At 46.3% G+C, this 19,518-nt stretch overlaps 1 protein-coding gene across 5 annotated transcripts in view; it reads right to left on the reverse strand.

The window, feature by feature from the left end:
* The window catches only part of KALRN (kalirin RhoGEF kinase), a 526,992-nt gene that overhangs the window by 360,852 nt on the left and 146,622 nt on the right, over positions 1-19,518 (reverse strand). For all 5 annotated transcript variants that reach the window (XM_064514688.1, XM_064514687.1, XM_064514683.1 and 2 more), the window contains exon 2: positions 1,218-1,292. In XM_064514688.1, coding sequence (XP_064370758.1) covers positions 1,218-1,292 — 75 coding nt within the window. The remainder of the gene's footprint in view (positions 1-1,217; positions 1,293-19,518) is intronic.

Consider the following 19,518-nt stretch of genomic DNA (forward strand, 5'->3'; position numbering starts at 1 on the left):
TTGTGCATGGCTGCACTACTGCCATGGTCCTGGGTTTCCACATGATGCATTCTGGTGTCTTAAAAACTTCCCTCAAAGTCCTGCTTTTTCATGGCATCAGTCAAAAAGTTTAAGGTTTATACAGCCACAAAATGTTTGCTCAAGTCACTGCTAGACTCATGGCTCCCATACGGCTTCACTGTTGCTGCATGGGAATACATTTCACACCAACTGACATTCAAGGCCAAAGATGTCATGACTTGTCAGACACCTCCACTGTTCTGCAGCCTAACGAGCCCTCGTCAGCACAGTCCCTGCTCCGGCACCTCTGCGGTGGAGAGCTAAGGAAGAAGAGGCCAGGTAACTAATGGTCTCGCTGCTGTTTTCCCTCATCTCTGCAGCCAACTGCTGCAGAGATGAAGGAAACGTACAGCAAAGATTGCAAACAAGGGGCAGAGCAATCTGGCTCTGCCTCTGGCTCCTTTTGATACAGGTTTTCTGATTGAAACAGGGAAGATCAACAAAAGCAGCTGGAATGGTTTGCAACCGTGAAAAACACTGGCACTGGAAACATCCCATTTTTATGCTGCCAACTTAAGTGACTTCATGCAAAATTATGATCACTTCAGTCTTTCTCATCCCTCTCTCCCTAACAAGTTGTAATCCACCCCAGAAGGACCTAAACCCAAACCATTCTCAAAGCGTTTTACATGCTACCTGGTCCCTGTCCACCCCCAAGTCCTGGAGACTCATCCCAGTAATGAAGGTTGGAAATCTTTGGACAGGTGGGAGATCTTTGAGAATCTAAGTTATGTAAATATAACATCGATGGTACTTGCAACTGCAGGCTGATTGGGATTGCAAACCAAGTACCAGAGGAATTAATGCTATTCACTGACCACAACCCGAAAGCAGGATCCCTGATTTGAGCCACCCAGAATTCTGAGACACGACCAATCGGGGCTGCAGCTAAGCTACCCACGGGAAGCTGCGTGCTACCCATCCACCTCCTTCTCAGGATATGAAGAAAATCACCACAGGCCAGATTGCAAACCCCTCAGTATTACTGGGTGGCCTGTTCCCCAGATAGTCCCATTCTTAGCAGAAGAGCTAATTTAAGTATTACCAAGTCCAAACATGAAACTAGTCCTTCTTGATTGTGCAGTGTTGTACGGGCTGGCATTCAGGCTAGTAGTGTCCCTGCTGGGCTAGAGACAAGGAGGCAAGGGAGTGCTCACCTGACACAAAGGCCACTTTCTCCTTTAGTATAGGAAGGACATCAGCAGCTTTTAAGCCATCATTTCGAAAAGAACCTGCAAAACAGGAAAAGAGGAAAGTCAAATTAGAAGACAGTGTGTCCTAGTTCCACATTTCTCAAAATCAGACTACAGAAAGTTTAAAAGTTACATAAAAGCACCATAAGCCAGACTCTAATGGCTGATACACAAATAGCATTAGCATCGCTAGAGACGTGTTTGCAAAAAGAAAACACAGAGAATCAACTCATCCTACTTTATCTTTCAGAAGTTCTTCAAGGGTAATAAATTCCCCACCGAGGAACCACATTTATCCTCTCTGCTGTTTTATAGATCATATTGTTGGGCTTGCACAGGTTGCACAGAGTGGCAGCAGCCTTCTGCCTTCACCTTTCGAACACAGCCCAGGCAGGATTGCAGGGGGGTATTATAGCACACACACATCCATTTAGCGTTGCCCTTTGAGACAGATTTGCACAGGGGCTGGTTAAAGAAGGGCTTTCCTCTCCTCCCTGCATCTGCTCCACACAGCACAGCTCAGGATGGACCCATTCAAGTTGGGCAGCACACTCAAAGGGAGGATATATTTCCTATGAGCCAGCCAAAGCTTTTCCTTGGATGCAGAGTGGTTTGAAGCCACGATGCAGCCTCATGTAATTCATGCTGTTTGATTACATGGTAAATATACTTGGATAGGCCATTTGCCTTGCCCTGCAGAGCCAAATGATTTTATCCCTCCTGAAAGTTCACCAAAGAAATCCCTGATTTTTACTCTCTTGGAAGCCTAATGAAAAGAACTGCCTACTGTTAAAGCCACTAAAAGCATCCCTCTCTTTTACAAAAGACCAACAGTAATGGATCACCAGACTGCAGGCCAGACTGCTATTCCATCAATGCTATTAAAACACAAAAGGTAGGTTTGAAGGACATCTTTGCAGTTGCTCTGAAAAATAAAGCATCCTTCAGTGGGGAATGAACACCCACCACGACAAGATAGCTTCAATATAGCCTTACAGCTATCGCAGCTATAGGCTCATCAAAGATTACAGCACATTTGAAACCCTGTATTTTTACTTTTTGCCTTTCGCAGGCAGGCAGCAACCACCACTTATCTGAGACAGTACAAGGGCAAGACAGTCCTCTCACTCAAGCCGTTTTCTGGACTGGCTAGAAATGAGGCATCATCACTCCAGCCATCACGCCTTCCCTGCTGAATGCAGTAGATGAAACCTCATTGTCTGCGATTGAAAGTGGGAGTGGGAAAAAAGCCCCACTTTATATTTTCATGGATTTCTTGCATTGTGCAGCCTACAAAGCTATAAGGTCTAGATCCATGCAGACATATGGAAACTGCCAGGATGAAAACTGCAACAGCAATTTCCACCTGCAGCTGAACCTGCGTACTACAAGTATTATTATTACGGCTGAGCTACTGTTAATGGTAAATGAGGTAGCATTTTAAATTCACAGTCAGCCTGTGCAATAAGACTACCCTGTATGTGCAAATATGTCCCCCACTGGAGACAATGGCTGCGTCTACAACAGTCTGTCCCATTCCTGCCTTTAAAAAAGCTGCCATCGTATGCCCTGCCCAAGCATGAGGTGCTGTATGCTGGCTGTCTTCGTTAGCCAGAGATGCCGGCTTGGTCTGCCCTACCCTCATTCTCCAGTCAGACAGAGTAGCCCCAAGTCACACTCGGACCCTGGGGCCGCCCTTTTAGAAACTCCTGTCTTGCCGCCATGCTCTCAGGTCTTCATCTCCGCAATACGCAGCAATACAAGAGAGGGTACTGGCTGAGCCTACGCTCCTGAAAATCAGCACACAAAGGAGCGAGCTGAGACAATGCAAGGCTGTGTTAACAAGGTTATACGTGGGGTTAGCCTCGCGGACACTGGTGGGGGGTAGTTTTGAGAGGTGAGCTTATGCTGCTTCCCAAAACAAAGTCAAATGCAAGGTGCTCATGAACCCACACGCTCTGGGCTTTGCGCTCAGTAAAAAGGAGGTTTCAGCAGAGGTGGAGGGAGACAGAGAGAGGAGAAGAAACCAGCAAAACTGCAATTTAAACAGGCATTGGAGCATGGTCCTGAGAGATCCCTAAAGAGCACTTCTGTGTCGGAAGAGTGTTTTGGGACCAAGGAAACTAGTCCCGTTGCTGCATTCTTTCTGTATTCAAGTAAGCAGGACTTTGTGCACTCCGCATTAAAGATTTATGACTTTGCTATCAACTATCCACTTAACCAGAATAACCTCTCACACGCCAGAATTTGGTTAGCTCTCACACAGAAGGCAGGAGCCATTTAGCCACAGGCAACATTTTGAAATTTAAGCAGCTCTGTGTATAACCATTTCATCCAACCGTGAAGCAAACCAGAGCAACCGATGCGCTAGACACATCACGATGGCTCCAAGACATTGAGAGTATTGGGCCAAGTTCCCCCAGCTGCAAGATCATTAGTGTCAATGAAAGTTCAGTTTTGGCCAATGTTTGTTAAATCCTTCAGGGAAACAGCGAAGTCAATTCTTAAGCATTTAACTGTGCAGCTGGGCTTACAGCACTGAAGTCTTTAGGAAGGTTACTACTAAAATCAGTGGGTGCAGTATTTGGCTATCAATGTAAAACACAAAATAGAGACTTCTTAGCAAAAGGCATTCGTAGCCCACTATACTAACGGCTCAGGGGCAACTTCAAACATTCTCCCACAAGGATTGCATCTCATAGACTCCGATGAAGCTATCCTAACCAGGCACAGGAGAAGCAAGGAAAGGCATGAATGCGGACTGTACTGCCAGCAGGTGTGTTTTCACCTTTCTGAATATTCCCCGAGAAAGATCAGTCATGCTCCAAAATAATGAAGGAACTGGAAAACCGTGAGCCAGTCCTACAGCCAGGAAATCAATGAAAGCTCTCAAGAGCTGTAAAACTTCCCTCCCTGCCTTCAGTGTAATTTAAATCATGAGACACGTTGTGTCCTTTCCCTTGACCCAGCTCCTAGTTGTCCTGTCCTTCAAAACCGACCTTCAATGGCAAAAAGGGATGAGGGAGAAAACTCCTAAAGGTGGAGAGGTGCCTGAAGGACTGACCCTGGCTCTGGGTGATGCCTCAAGCCCATCATCTGTGATGCAGCTACTGGAGCTAAGGCCATCTGCCTCCAAGGGCCAAAATAAACCTCACCTCCAAGCTCCCAGGAGCTTTGTCAACAGCTGGGGAGATTTCAGGTGGTCCCTGTGGGCAAATCTTATTTATGAAATGCCACATCATGATGCTTTGTGTGTTTCTGTTTGGCTCTGCATTTTCTGTTACATTTGTGAATACTTGCCCTCGACTTTGCTGTTGTCGTTTTAGGAGTTTTTTTGTTCGGTTGTAGGAATCTCTGCACTGTGCCCATAGCCTGTGTTGTAATGACTGGGCCAGTCCCAATGAAGAAATTAAAGTGCTCACCTGAGAGGCAGCTCTTGAGCCACAGACAAGGCCGTGCCCACTCCCTTCAGAGGTCAGCCTAGCTTCTGATAAGACCCTTGTGTTAGCAGCCAGATTTCAGAGCATGCCATCATGTTTTCCAGTAAGTGCTAGGCAAAGGGTTACATAGACATAAACGGGAAAAACAGTGGCTGTAAGAAGGGCTCCAAAAGTGATGCCAAGCTAGCCTCCAGGAGTGCCCAGTGCAGCAATGATGCAGTCCCCAGTTCATAAGTTATTATAACACATCCCTAATAATTCTAGCTTTCATCCTAACCCCCAGCTGTTTCTAATGCATGTTTCCTATGTTTGTTTGCGTGTTGGATCAAAAGCCACGTCTGCATAGCACCATCTAAATTTTGTTGCAGAGCGCTCGGTGTATGAACATGTAGCAAGTTCGTTCTCAGACGATGGTCACTCTTTGTATCTTGCCCCACAACTCTTTCTTATCCTCGTAGGAATGGAGCCCCTCTGCGGCAGACAAACAAAGGACAGACAGACGAGTGAAGGGCAGGCTGAACACCAAGCCATCCTGCACGTTGTCCGTGGACTAGTTTGCTGGTTCACCAGTCATAAGCATGGGACTACCTAACAGGACCCCTCTTGCTGTTCTACCTGCGAGTCTCACCATGCCCTGCAAAGAAGCTTAAGCGTTGTTATCTCCGCTGTCGAAAGAGAAAACAGGAGCCCAGAGAACGAAGTGCCATGTCCCAGTCACCTCACAACCCCTCACAGCTTCGCACTGTCCTAGGTGAGCCTGCTATCCATGTAGCAGGGACGGTGTGGTTCTGCACAAACCGTCGTTACTCCAGTGACACAAAAACACACACCATGCCTGTAGGAGCAGCTGACAGAAGAAGGAATTCTTATAAACTTGGAAACACTGAAGAATTAAAAATGTGGATCCTCAGTATGGCTGAGTCGCTTTTTAGGGCAGATGAGTATTGCAAAACACAGCCTTTCTCCCAGCAGAGATTCCCTGCATGGCACAACCAGCTCACGGTTCTGGGTGAGGTGCTGTAGTGAGAAGCCAGCTAGGTGAAATGGGAAGCTTAAGGCACATTTCCATACAAAATGCAGCAAACTTGAAATTAATAGAAGAAAATCCTTTCTTTCCACACAAATGCAACACACTGACCTATGGAACTCCCTGCCGCAGGATACGGCCGCTAGCAGCTCCAGTGGGTTCCAGAAAGGGTTACAGCTTTATACAAACAATGAATATCTCCAGGGAACAGTAAAGATTAATAAAATAAACAAGAATTTTGGAAAGAACATAAACCCACAGGCTTTGGAGTGAAAGCCAAACTCTAACTGTTGGAGAGAAAAATAAATTACCCCTGGAGACAGCCCTGCAGGCTTCAGGACTCCGTTCTCTGAAGCAGAGGGCAATGGCCTCTGTTGGAGACACTGTCTTGGGCTAGACAGACCTGTGGTCTGATCCAGAGTGGCTGTTCCTAGAAATGCTTTTGCTCTAATCTGAACAATGCAGCTTGCTCTTGGCTTCAAATAAAGATCAGCTGCTGAAAATATGGAAATACTTTTCTATACCGAGAAAAGTATGCGTAGGCAAGAAGAAGGCCTCCTGTCAAAGCACTGCATGGGGCTTAGTCACTTGGCTCCTGATGTCTTCAGCAAGAGTTGTTCATCTAAAGTCCCATGCAATGTTTCAGGAAAGTTAGCCCACATTCAAATAGTTCTCGAAACAGATTTGACTATTTAAAAACTTTGGCATGAAGTTTCTCTAACCAAATAAAACTGAACTGCTTGGGCTAAACCCATCCCTGGAGTCCAGGAGGCAACAGTAGGATTAATCTGGTCCGTATAATTTCTCTCTCTTCTTCCTTCAGTAAAGGCCTCTCCTTCCCCCTTTCCCTCCCCCCACCCCCCGCCAGATTTTCAGAGTGGTTTTCTCCCAGGTTCATCATAACCTTTGCCTTCCCACCTTTGTTTTCATCAAAGCATCAGTTGTTGTTTTTCTTTTCTTTTTTTGCATTATGGTAGCATCTTGGCTTTCTACAACGCACAAACAGAACAGAAGGGACATCTGACGTGAGCAGACAAAGGCAGAACAAAGGATACTCTATTATTCCCACTGCACACTTTGAAAACTGAGACATATAGAGATTGACTTGTCCAGGGTCAGAGAGAAAGTTTGTGCAGAGCTAAAAAAGGGACCCTCATTTTCCGGATGCGTCACCAATGCATTTCGCACACAACCATCCCTTTGTTTGCTGAGAGAATATCATCCTCCTATTTCTTCTCTTAATACTTTTGGTTTCCCCCTGTCCTTCTCTCTCCATCATTCTTTCTTTCTGCATTTTTCTCTCAAATACTTACTTTCTGCGTGTGTTAAACCCCTTTTTACTCCTTCCTTTCTTTCTCGCCCGCTATTGTCCGTCCCCGCAGAGCCGTGAGCGCAGTGCTCCGCGTTCGATTGCTCCGAGCTCTACGAGCCGCAAAGGGGGGCTTAGAGGAGGCCTTCGCCGCTGGGATTTTGCTGGCTCAGGCTCATTGGTTCAGGAGTAGAGAGGTCACAGCGTGGCACAAACATTTTGCTGAATGGAAGCAACATGTGCTCAGGACTAGGATCTTAGCACCATCTGGCAGAGATAAATGGGCCGGGACACCCTCTGCATCTGCCGCGGGCTCCTCTGCAGACCACAGGCTGATCCCTGATGCAAAGAGCGGGCACTGCAGCGCCCTGAGGTTTCCAGAAAGCAGAAAGGCTGCCTGGATTCAACACACCTTGAGCAGTCAGCGTGGCCACAGCACGCACTGCTCATGTGGGGAGAAGAGCAAAAGCTAACATGGGCATTGCAGATATTTTCCACGGAAGCACAGCTGGCACTGGCTGTATTTCTCACCCCATGTAGAGCAAGAACTAGAGCCGTCTCTTAGCTGTGCAGCGGAAATGCAAATAATCCCTGGGGCCACAGTAGATTAGCGATGGCTTTCCTGCTATATAACTGAAGACCCACACTGCATTTAAGCTTGTGGTTAACCTCTACCTATCTCAGCACATGTAAATGTAATAAGCACAGGATTATGGACAAATAGGTATGAAGAGGATGTGCCTACCAGGTATCTGATGGAGGATCCAACTCCAACCCTGCTATGAGCCTGATCTTTAGTATGTCTGCTAGTCCTGTACAGAGTAAATGTTTTTATGCCACCAGATCTAGTGTATGAACTGACACGGAGACCCATGCCACAGCCTCACTTTCCAGGTGACCTCTTTAAAAGTCACAAGAACCATGGAAACCAAATAGATGGTTTGCACAGAAGACAAATACCACTGGACAACATGCCAAACACTTTATCCCAGCTGAGACAAAGGTTATATTCATTACATAGTTGCATTTATTCTAAAATAAAAAGATAAATGTCATTTTATACATAATAACTTATACTCCATCCAAGAATAATATTATTTTCTCCATTTTTCCTTATTCTATCCTTCCTTTAATTAATTATGTCCCACTATTGCTTGCTGGAACATCCTTCTGGTCACAGCTTTTGGGTAACAATGCTACCAGCTTCCTCAGCCTCAAAGTTTTGCAAGTGTTTGTCAGAGATCCAGCAGCTTTTTTAACCCTTCTGTACTGGAAAGTCGGTCTCTCTGATTTCCTGCTGCTTGACTCCTTGCAAAGGGCCAGCCATGGTGAACACAGCCCCCGTCCCTCCCCTGCGCTCCCTGGTCCGTAACGCTGGGATCTGGCAGCGTCGGGGTTTGGGGGAACTTGCTAATTGCTGAGATTGTTATTCCTTCCACGAGGTACTTGGCAGGACTGAGCCTCACAGCACAGCCTTTGAATGTCCACACATTCAAACAGGAGCCTCAGCTTGAAAGCGAGCCAAAGAACAGGCAAGGCTTCAATAGAGATACAGCCGCTTGCACTGAACGGGCAAGTTCATTAGCCTCTGTGCATATGTGGCCTCTAATAAGCTACGTCCAGCATCTGAAGTCTAAAACATCACACCCTGTGCACCCCACCTCAGCCAGCAGCCAGACTTCGTCTTTTCATACGTGGTATGAAGCTACGCAAAGCATCAGACGCACACCGCGTTAATGCACAGTCTGTGGTGAGGGCCGTGCTTCATCTCCATCCATGGGGGATTTTATTCATTTCATTTCAAACAAACAATAACGGAGATGCTACACAAATGCAACGACTGTGAGTCAATCTTTTATGAATTTCCCTTTTATTATCATCAGGACTTTGGAATCAGGCTGAAATCTTTCAGTTCCTCCCCTTAGAGAAATAATTAGACATTATAGGTAGCCCTGTGGATAGCACATCTGACTGTTAGTCAAAAGACTTGGCTCCATTTGTGCTTCTGCATCTAAATTGCTTTGTGATCCCGAACAAGCTGTTTTAACTGCTCCAGATCTTGGTTTTGCTCTCTACAGAATGGGAATAATGACTGCCCACATTACTAAAGCGCATTCAGATCCACAGACCTCAGAAATACCTTACAAACATGAATTAATTTTGCCTCAAAAACCCCTTCTGAGGCAGGGAGCTGTTGTAGTTAGCTTTTACAGACAGGCAAAGTGAGGCACCGACAGTGGAAAAGACTTGCTCCTGTGAACACAGAAAGGACTTTTTGAGGAGGAAGGGGCAACGCTAAGATATTTGGAAAAAAGTAGGTCATCTGACACAAAACCTTGTGTTTCATTTTTCAAGTCTGCAGGGGATGGATCTGCTGCCCCAGAGAGAAACGAGCATATCCAGTACCTTGAGCTTTCAGTCGTTAAGGACCTTCCTCCCGTAGCTTGTGCTACACTTCAGTAACCACCCAGATGCAACAGTCTTTTACAGGATTAATAAAGAGCTACGGGCCAACTGTAATCTGAAGCAGTATTTTAAAGATGGCCATGGTTTCTAGGGGGCATGAATATTTTCTTTTCATTTCACCCCCCTCTCAACCACAATTGGATTCCTTATGGGAACACTCCTTAGAACTTTATAATCCCATAAAAAGTTTAAACCTGCTCACAGATTTCTGTAGGAAGGATGTAAGTCCTCTATGAAATCCTATCGGCTGGGCATGCAGGATCTCATCTTCTATTAAATTCTGGAGGTTAGAATAATTTCCGTAAAGTGGCTTTAGTTTGATTGATGGGCTTTTTCCAAAAACTGCAGCAGGGCATCAGGCACCCCTGTAACTTATCGGGTGGTGTGACTAGGGTACCCCTCGGTCTCAGGCCCTACAGGTCCCAGCCACCAAGAACTTCTCTGGGACAATAAAATAAAATAAAATAAAATAAAATAAAATAAAAATAAAATATCTAATTATGTACAACATGCAGGAGGCACTTTGCTGAAACGCCAGCCTTACAAAAGAACCATATGCCGGCGCCTCAAGTGTGCTTTGCAAACATCTGCCTCTCAGGGGGATTTCGCGCCAGACAGCAAGAAAGCAACTTTAATTAGCGGCCAATTGAGATCCTTGTCTCAAGGCCTGCGACTTCCCTAAAAAGCAAAAAATCCCAAACAAACAGAGCGACTGTATTTGCCACCACATTTAAAAACAATCTGTATCTTTTCTCTTTCACTGCAGAATACGCTCTTTAATTTTTCTGACGGGGTTTAACGTGCCCTGTCCTAACGCACGCGCGTGCTGATGCAGTTCCCGTTGCCTCCAAGAGGATCCTGCCAGGGAGGGAAGGTTGTGCCTAGCGTGTCAGGGTGGATTTTAAGTCAGTCATCTTTGATTTTGGTTCACATAACATTCACAAACTCACGTCTCACTGTTAATTAGGTTTACTTTTCCCTTCGTCTCTCCTCACCTCATTTCAAATCCCATCTGATCAGATACATCTTGTTTGCTCATCCCCTTTGGTCCCTCTCTTCTTTCTGCTTGGGCTTACGCTTGCACCTCATGGGCTTACGCTTGCACCGACGGGGTCATTCTGTGGAGCGGATTTAATTTAAAAAACAAAAAAACCTGAACGGAAAGAAAGCCCAAAACTGCAGCTCGAAGGGGAAGCAGCCCTGGCTGAGAAGCCCGACTCCCAGCCTGGTGAGGAGCCTTCCCCTCCCAGGCAACTACCGGCCTGAATTCCCCGGTTAGGGATAAACTAAGATCCACGACCTGAGCCCTTGAAGGCAAAGAGACACCACGCCCCACGGGTGCACGGATGAGCTGCCGGGGGGGGCCGGGATGGCGGGGCTGTCCCACCCGGGCGAGGACGGGGGACATGCCGGCAGGGCGCTCGCAGCTCCCGGGGCCACAAGCCCCCTGACTCGCTGGCCGACAAGACCGAGCCGGCACGCGAGGCAGAACGGACTGCAGCAGCTCCAGACGGACGCGAGAAACCCCTGCTGCGGTGCGGGAGGGAACCGGGGACGGCGCTGGGGCGACGTGGCTGCCGCAGCCCTCAGCAGGGCACCGGGCGAGCACCGCGGCACGGCCACCTTCACGCCCGCTTCTTCTGCCCTTATTTCCACCACGCGGGGCCAACGCCTCTGCAAACCCACCCAAAAATAATCAGGGACACCGTCAGGGAGCCGCTCTAACCCGCTGGCGGCTGCTTCACGCTGCCCAGTCCTCGCTAACGAAGTGCCACACTGCAAAGCGGCAGTGGCTGCTCCAAGGGACCGCGAGGAAACCTCTACGGCTTAACAGCCCGGACCACGTCCTAAAGCTGCACAAAACCAGGGCAAACATTTGGCCTACACCCTCGCAAGCCCGCTGCTCTGCTAATTAGCCAGCACGAGATGCTGCAAATCATTTTGGAAAGCAAATTACCCTCCCGGTTTCTAAAAGCGGCCTAGCTGCGTTTTTCTTTTTTAACTTATTTTTTTTCTTCCTCTCAATACATAAACGCCACTTAAATTACTGCCTGCCTCTGTCTCATCTAATGTTAGCCTACTCTTTTCTTCAGTCGCTCGCTCACATCAGGATAGCCCCCTCATACCCGAATCTCTTCAGCACGTGAGTATAAATGTTCATAGCCCTGGGACTTACTGCTGTGGGAAGCTTGACGTTTTTGTGGTAACAACCTGCGACATTACTGCAAAGCTCAACAGAAAAGCATCACCAGTGGGCTGGAAACACAGCTTTCCCTACGTTTGCTTCAACTAAGGACACATATAAAGAGATGACCGGGATTAAAGCTAGCCTCGCTAGCTGTCTGGATCTCTTCCTGGACAAGCAGCCCTTAAATTTACCGAAATGATGCTCAGCAGAAGGTAGAGTCACACAAAGCCAACGGGCAGCCTTCGGAGACAGGCGATACGCGTTTAATCTCATCTCACGTATCCTATTAGGCTGCGAGATTAGATGCCAGAATTTCCAGAAACACGCTCTTCATCCCAAACACACTTTTCTTCAGGGAAGGGGCTAAAACATATCTAACCAGATTATCGCCTAAACTCAGTAAATTGGCTTCTCTTCGCTAAGGGGGAGCTCGGGGCTGCACCAATAACCGGCTACAGGTTAATGAAATCTGACTGCTCTCCAGAGGGTGCAAGCTGTTGCTGCAGAGAGCCCTGACAGCTGGACTCAGATGACCACCTAACTCATCTCTCAAACACAGCGAAATGATTTGGGGCCCCTTTTTCTAACCCACTGCTCTAATCAGCACTGCCAGGTTGCAAATGCAGAAGCCACAGACCTGACACCGTCTCCTTGTTTGTGCAACAGAGCTGATGGAAATGCTGTATATTGGAAATGATTTTTTTAATTTCTCCTCAGATTGCTTTAGCAAATTCTTCTCCCATGCACATCTGCCCTTCTTATAAAGGGATTTTACAGGTTGGCGTTTCCCTTGATTTCAGTTTTATAAAGCAGCACACTCTACAAAAACTAGCAAGTCTGGGCAGGAGGAAACTGTCACACACACAGTGTTGGTAATAGTCCACAAAATTCATTAGAAAGGTCTCCTAAAGAAAGTGAAATTACGCTTTGATCACAGCTCTGACTTATTGCATCCTGCGATTTCGCACACAGACTCTTGCCACGGGCGGCCGCTGAGCCTTGTTTGAATACAATGCGGAGCAGTAGGCCCTAGTCTAAATGCAGCTAAATCAACAAAAGGACCCTTATTACCTTCACTAAGTTGGAGATGAGGGAAAAAGACAACTCCTCCTTTCCTCCCCATCTCCTACTGCAGGTGAAATTTCACTCCTCCAACCGCGCCAGTTTTAATAACCAATTTTTGTATTTTTGCCCAGCCAGGAATCCGTCGTCTATTCAAACCACATGTCAGGTGTCCCCGCTCTCCAACACAACCATGCACCCGCACACGCCTTTTCATATTTTGGTTCTGACTTCGCTGATAAAAGCGCAGACCTTGTCAACATTTCTGGCCTATGACTCAGCCCTGGGTTTTCATGACCTTTTCCTGCAAACTCCAGCTCTGCTGCTGAAATGACTTGTCCATTATGTTAGGCATTCAAAAACTCTTCGGCGCTGCCATGCTAATACGCCTTTGAATTAACAACAATTCACAGCCAGAAGTCAATAAAACGCTAGGAACAATTACAAAACAAAAGCAGCAAATTAACCACACAAAGGAAAAGAGAGAAATGCACTGATATTTTTCTGCCTGCTTCCAAAGCAAAGGCAGAATGAAAGACGAGCTAGAGAGAACAGATTCATCATGCTTCGGCTTCATTATTATAATAATTAATTTATATTAGCAGGTGCACATTAACAAGACGTGTTTCCACCCCTCTGCCACCACCAGCTGGTGCAACATGCACGCGTCAGTCACAGGAAATGGGAGCTGTGCTGATGCCCTCTCCATCCACACCGCATCTGCGTCCTGCCCTGACGGAGCTTTGTCTGCAGGGTCCAGCCAATATCACTTGCACGCGCACTGTGCAAGCATGTCACAGACAGCACCTCCCGGCCAGAAGTCCTCCAAATGGCCAGAGCCAACTGTGGCTGGAGAGAGCCAAACTGGCCACGGTGTGTCCCCTGTTTGCCGGTGACTGCATGACGGCATAGCACAGATCTCATGGCCCGTCCTGCCACTGACTGGGCCACCCTTGGCCAGAGGCTGTATTGGCCGTGCAGGAGCAATGTGGGTGAGGGAGAAGGGCTGGTGCTGGGGGTGGAGGTTGCCCTCCTCTCCTGGCCCACCTTAGCCTGCAGGGAGGCCAGTCCCAGCTCCAGCCCCTGCTGACCCTGGGGTGGACGACTGCTGTCCCCACAGCCGCTGAGGGCTCACACCAGCCTGAAGAGACTAGAGAAGGGCAAGAAAAGAGCCCTGCCCCTTCACGACAGCAAAAGGAGGACCTGACCCACCTTCCGAAAGGTGTGCGATGCCGGTTACAGACTGCTGCCCCTCCTACAGCGGTCAGCACCTGGGATATGATAATACTTAGTCCACCACACTCCATCCTCCATCCCCTTGGTGCCAAAACCTAGAGAGATTTACTGCAGAGCCCAGTACGCTCTCTCCCTTCCCTTCCCGCTCTGGCCTGGGGGGACACACGTTGGATTCGCAGTGTCTCAGTCCTCCAGTGCAAGAAGCAGAAAGAGCAAAGGCGCAGAGACAAGCACCCAAACACTGACTGCAGCTATTTATACAGTGCCCCATGGCCAAGGATCCCTACGTACACAGACAGAAAGCAGACCCTACTTAACCGCACAGGGAAGCAACATGCCAAAAGTTTTTATTATGGAAGAGATTTAAGTTAGGAAGGTAAGAATAACTACGTTAGCTGATGCAGCAAAGGAGGATTTTAGGCAGGACCTTTATAACTACATGTGCTGGAAAGGGCTAAGACCTTCCAACCAGAACTCCCGTTCCTAAGGAAAGTGCCCCGGGATCATTCGTGAACCCACCTACCTGTGTTTTACATCTCATCCAGTGGGTCCCACCACAGGAATTGGCCCGGTGCCCACTCGCAGGGTTTGGGGATATTACCTGGAATTGAACGGGCCAGAAGGGAACGCACTTGCAAGTCACTGGTGATGCCTCCTGAACCACCCAAATTTTTCTTGATCCTCTTGGCAATGCCTGCTTAAAATGCCTGCCCATGAAAACACATCTACCATCTCTACCAGTTTCTGGCAAGCCATATCAAATGTCCCAATATCCACTTAGAGCAAGGCATATATTAACTCCAGAGAGCCGAGATACATGAGACTGACTACTCATGAAAGCTACAGGATAAAGCAATCATGACGTGCATGTGAATAAATAATGCCTATTGAAATACTATGGAAAGAAATTCACCATGCTGGAGAAAGGATAAAATTCAATTTTCCAAGCGGTGTATTTATTGGCTTTAATGATATAAACAAACAACCCTCTCATAGCCATGAAATGTTTCTTTGGAAATGTTTTGTGAACTCATACACAAAGAAGGGAAAAAAGGAGATAAATAGTCTCTTCTTCCCCTGTACTAAAGAGCTACAGTACTAAGCACACTGCCTGCTATAAGACTACTGACAATTAAGAATGTGTCACCCTGAGCAGTATCACTGTCTGCACATATCTAATCCATCCATTACCATCATTTTCAGCCTGCACAACACAGCCATGCACAAAAATCCTACATTATGGGAATAAATACCCATTGAAGCCAAAATGACAAGTCAGCTGAGCACATAAATTGCCCAGATTCTACCCTAGGACAAGAATAATTATCTTTCCAAATCCACTTTAAACCCCTCAGTAAAGAATACTTCCCTAAGAGGTCAAGCCCTGATGATAGCTAATACTTTTAAATGAACCTTTATTATTGCCTGAATACAAAGAGCTATTTTAACGCATCACATTAGAAGAATGCGTTCTCCAGAACTGAGCCTGCCTGCATTTGTGTAGATCATCTCTTAAGTGTTCTGTAAGTCATATGACTTTGTGGCTTTGAAAGACTACACTTTGATGTCCAACGGACAGATGTCCGCATAAAAAAAATGGGGTGGGGGGGAGTCCAAGCTCTGCTCAGCCAGAATTAATTGACAAAACAGCAGTGAGCATGTGTGTGGAGACTAAATAAGCAATAGCAACCGAGCTACCTTCTCGCCCCTATACTTTTAAACATTTCTTAGCAATAGTGTAGCTGCAAAAGTGCTGCTAAGTTGAGGAGCCCTAACCTGCAGCAGCCTGCTCAGAAACACGGCTATGCAACCACTTCCACTGCTGCTAGCTCAGGAGCATTTGCCACAGCTGGAAAAGAGGTACCTGGCAGCACAGCGTTATTGGAGGCTGCAACACCAGTTAGTTCCTTTGGTGTCGATTGTTTGAGGAATGGTGTGTTGTAAGCTTATGCTACCACTGTCACTGCTGTTCCAGGGATAAACAGAAGGCTTCTGTCATCAGTGTTTTCAATCCAGCACTTTTCACAAGCACTGCTATTCAAATATAATGATTGTTTTGTTAAGTGTGGTTCTGCTCTGAAAACTGACTCCATAAAAATAGGATCATGGAGTTCATGTTTATTGCAGCTCAATGACTTCCAGATCAAATGCACTCAGTTTACAAGTAAAAAGATGTTTGGTTTGTTTTTCCAACTACCAGGTCTAAAAACCCATGCTGGGATCTTGAAGTTAAGTTGTCATCTTTCTGGCTTGTACAATTGCAAGAGGAACCAAAAAGAATTCGGCTCGCCCACTCCCAGAGCTGCAGTGGATTTCCAGCTTCAACAGAGATTATAACAAATGAAAGTGAAGACAATATTTTCAAACCCACTTATCTAATTCTACGCTTCAGGGCTCCAGAAAGGTAATATGATTTTTAAAAGCTGCTCCAAGGGCAAGTTGAAGTGACAAGACTTAAGTACCACTTAAAATTTTACTGCATATTTAGGTATCTAAATAGCAAGTGCCTAACTTTAGGCACCCATTTTTCAAAACTGTTCTCCTTAATTTAGTCAGCAAATTAATCAGATCTGCATATGATTACACATAGATAGCAGATCATTCCAGTAGGAAGGTGCTATTTTTATATAGACACTTCTCAGAGCAGAATTGCGTGTTAAACTAAAATTTATGAGTCCACAAGCTGAGTCTATATTAACTATTTAAAAGCTGGAAATTGTTGCATTATAGACATAGCCATTGTGCTGTACACAGACACATGAAAATATGTAACTTCAGAATTCATCTAGTTGTCTGTCTGTAAAACCTCAGTGTTGCACAGATTAGCAAGTTTCTCTTATGATGATTCCTAAGGGTCTTAATCATGAATCTGAGCCCCACTGTTATGAATATGAAAGAAACAAGCTGTACTAGGAGCAGAAAAACTCTTGAAACCTGTTTTGGTATGGATTAGCTTTCCCCAGTGTTAACACAAGATCCTCCAAGTCTTTGTCGTGTCCCCCATGATTTCCCTTCCAAAAAACCTGCACTTTTCTGACGGCAGGGCCAGAGAGGACACTGATTCTCTACCCAGCAATGGATCTGCACGAAAGCTTTGGCAATGCCCCATCTTGCAAAGCTGCACCCTCCTTGCTGACTGCATTGATGCTGATCAGGAGGTTCCCCTTTCCTGCAGGAGGACTCACATTTGGATGGATAAGGGTTGTTGAAGCACCTCGTTTCTCAAGTTTAAGAATGGCTCCTCGCCAATAGTTTTTGGGTGTTACAGGCCACATCAGCTAGTATGAGACAGAGGGAGGTTGCCCCACCGATACTTTTTTCAGCCCCGAAGTGAAAAACAAGATGCAGCAGTAAGTGGAAGAAATTGCCGTGAGCTTCAGAAAGGATCTGAAGGAGCACTAGCTAACAGCTTTACATGAAACATGGGTTTCCTGAGAGTAAAGCTAGGGAATATTTGCCCCCATTAATCGCAATTGCCATGAAGCGTTCCCCCATGACACACGATACAACTGTGTCCGTGCTGACCACCCAGTCTGGATCCAGGCTTTGCCTCCTCCTGCCTTACACCTTTGGGAGATGACGTGAACGTCTGATGGCAACCGAAGAGATAATACAGAAGAGCTTACAGGAAAAGTGGGCTGAGAATAAAGGCTGGGAGCACTGCCAGCATTTGCAGATGTACTGAGTTAATCAGTTTGGAGGAACTTTCCAAACTGTTAGCCAGTTTTGCATACCCAGGCTTTCTGTGCTGGTTTCACAAGCTGGAAGTGGCTGTTTGCAAGGGTAGACTGGCCAGGCCAAATTACAGCAAGCCTCATACTGTTACTGTGGGCCCTCCCCATCTCCCATCCCCTTCCAACAAGGACAAACAAGGGTGTTTAATTAAATCCAAATGTTATTATTTTTAGCTAAGTGTAAAATTGTTGATTTGGAAAGCGCACGTCTGGCTTCCATCATTAAGGAGCGTTGTGATCAATGTAACATCAAGCCAACTACAACTGTTGTGGCAGTGAGAGATGTACTTCTGTTCTCTCGTTCTATTCATGTATTCAGGTGTAAAGCAAAGGAAAATGCAGCAGCAAATGCTAATTGCGCTGCTTACGACACGTTCACTCACAAGGAGCTCCTTTCAGGGCCCCTTCAATCTCAGAGCTATTTAATGTCAGGCAATTGCCAATCCTTTCCACTCCAACCACAGTCAAGGTCTCATCTGTGATGACGAAATCTGCCTGGAGATTTTAGAAACTTGTAGTCAAGCAAGGCAAGGCTGCTACTCCATCAAACAAGTCATTGCTGGCTTGTCTTCATAAGCCATCGTGGGAACTCTGAAAAGAATACAGCAAGAAGGTATGACTGCTTGTGGCTCACTGTCTTCCAGCTAATATTTTTCCAGCATGTAATCACAGCTTGTGCTATCTGAGTCATCCCAATCTAAGGATGCAAATAAAAAACAACAAAAAAAATGGAATACAGTATTTATATTTGCAGGCTTAGAGCTTGCTTCGTCTTACGGTGTTTCAAGCAGACACGGGTGCCTTGAGAGCTGGGGGCTGTGGCGCCAGGCGGCCTCTTCACGGCCTAACGACAAAGGCAGACGCTGGCAGCAGACCCCGACGCAGGGGATGGACAGAGTCGGGAACAGCTGCCCTTGGAGCAGGGGGACGATTTTGTCTGATGTGTAGGCAATGTTTCCCTGAAGAATAAAAGTCTGCCCTGGAAAAGCTAATTCTTGTGCCCCTCTGTGGAAATGGTGTTGTTCCAAACTCCAGTCTCGTAGCAATGAGGTAGGTCCCGAATTTTCATCCCGATTGTGCTCAGTATTGGAAAGGCCGTGTTTTGAAAAAAAACAAAAGGTACAGCTGAGGCCACAACCTGCCAAACAAGTCTCGTTACCCGAAGGAGGATGTTAGGCAATAAAACGCTGTGGGCTGAAGGGAAAACAGAGCCTTCCCAATCGCTATTAGGTTTAGACTCCAGGTTAAGTCCTGTTCTTGGTAATGCCAGCGCTGATAGGAGCAACTCCATACAGTTATAAGAGAACTGTAGATTTATCCTACCAAAATCATACTTTAGTTACACATTTCCATATGACTTTCCTCAGTTTCTCTGTGAATTATTTTAACTCCTTAAATGAAGAAACGCATCTGCCTTGCCACTTACAGTGCAAGATGTTGAATGCTTACTGCTGAATTCCCAGCAAAAATAACATTAAATTGGAGTTTAGATTGAGTAACCTTCAGCTATCTGGAGGCAAAAGTAGCATTTTTCTGGAAGTTGTAATTATTCCAGACAACCTACAGAAATCCAGAAAACTCAGGGCTAAGTTAAATGTTAAAGCAAACCAAGCCAGTTAAGGTAGGAAATTGGTGTTAAGACAAACACACACAGTTGTAGAGAGGCTTCAGGGACACCAGGAAACAAGCACACAGTTACAGCTATTGTGCAGAACTATTCCTAGCTGTAGATTAAATTGGTATGGAAAGCCCATTTCATTTTTTGTTCTTCTCTCATTACATTATTTTAGGATGAGGAAAAGG

The sequence above is a fragment of the Dromaius novaehollandiae genome, chromosome 7 (assembly GCF_036370855.1).
Source record: "Dromaius novaehollandiae isolate bDroNov1 chromosome 7, bDroNov1.hap1, whole genome shotgun sequence".
NCBI lineage: Eukaryota > Metazoa > Chordata > Aves > Casuariiformes > Dromaiidae > Dromaius > Dromaius novaehollandiae.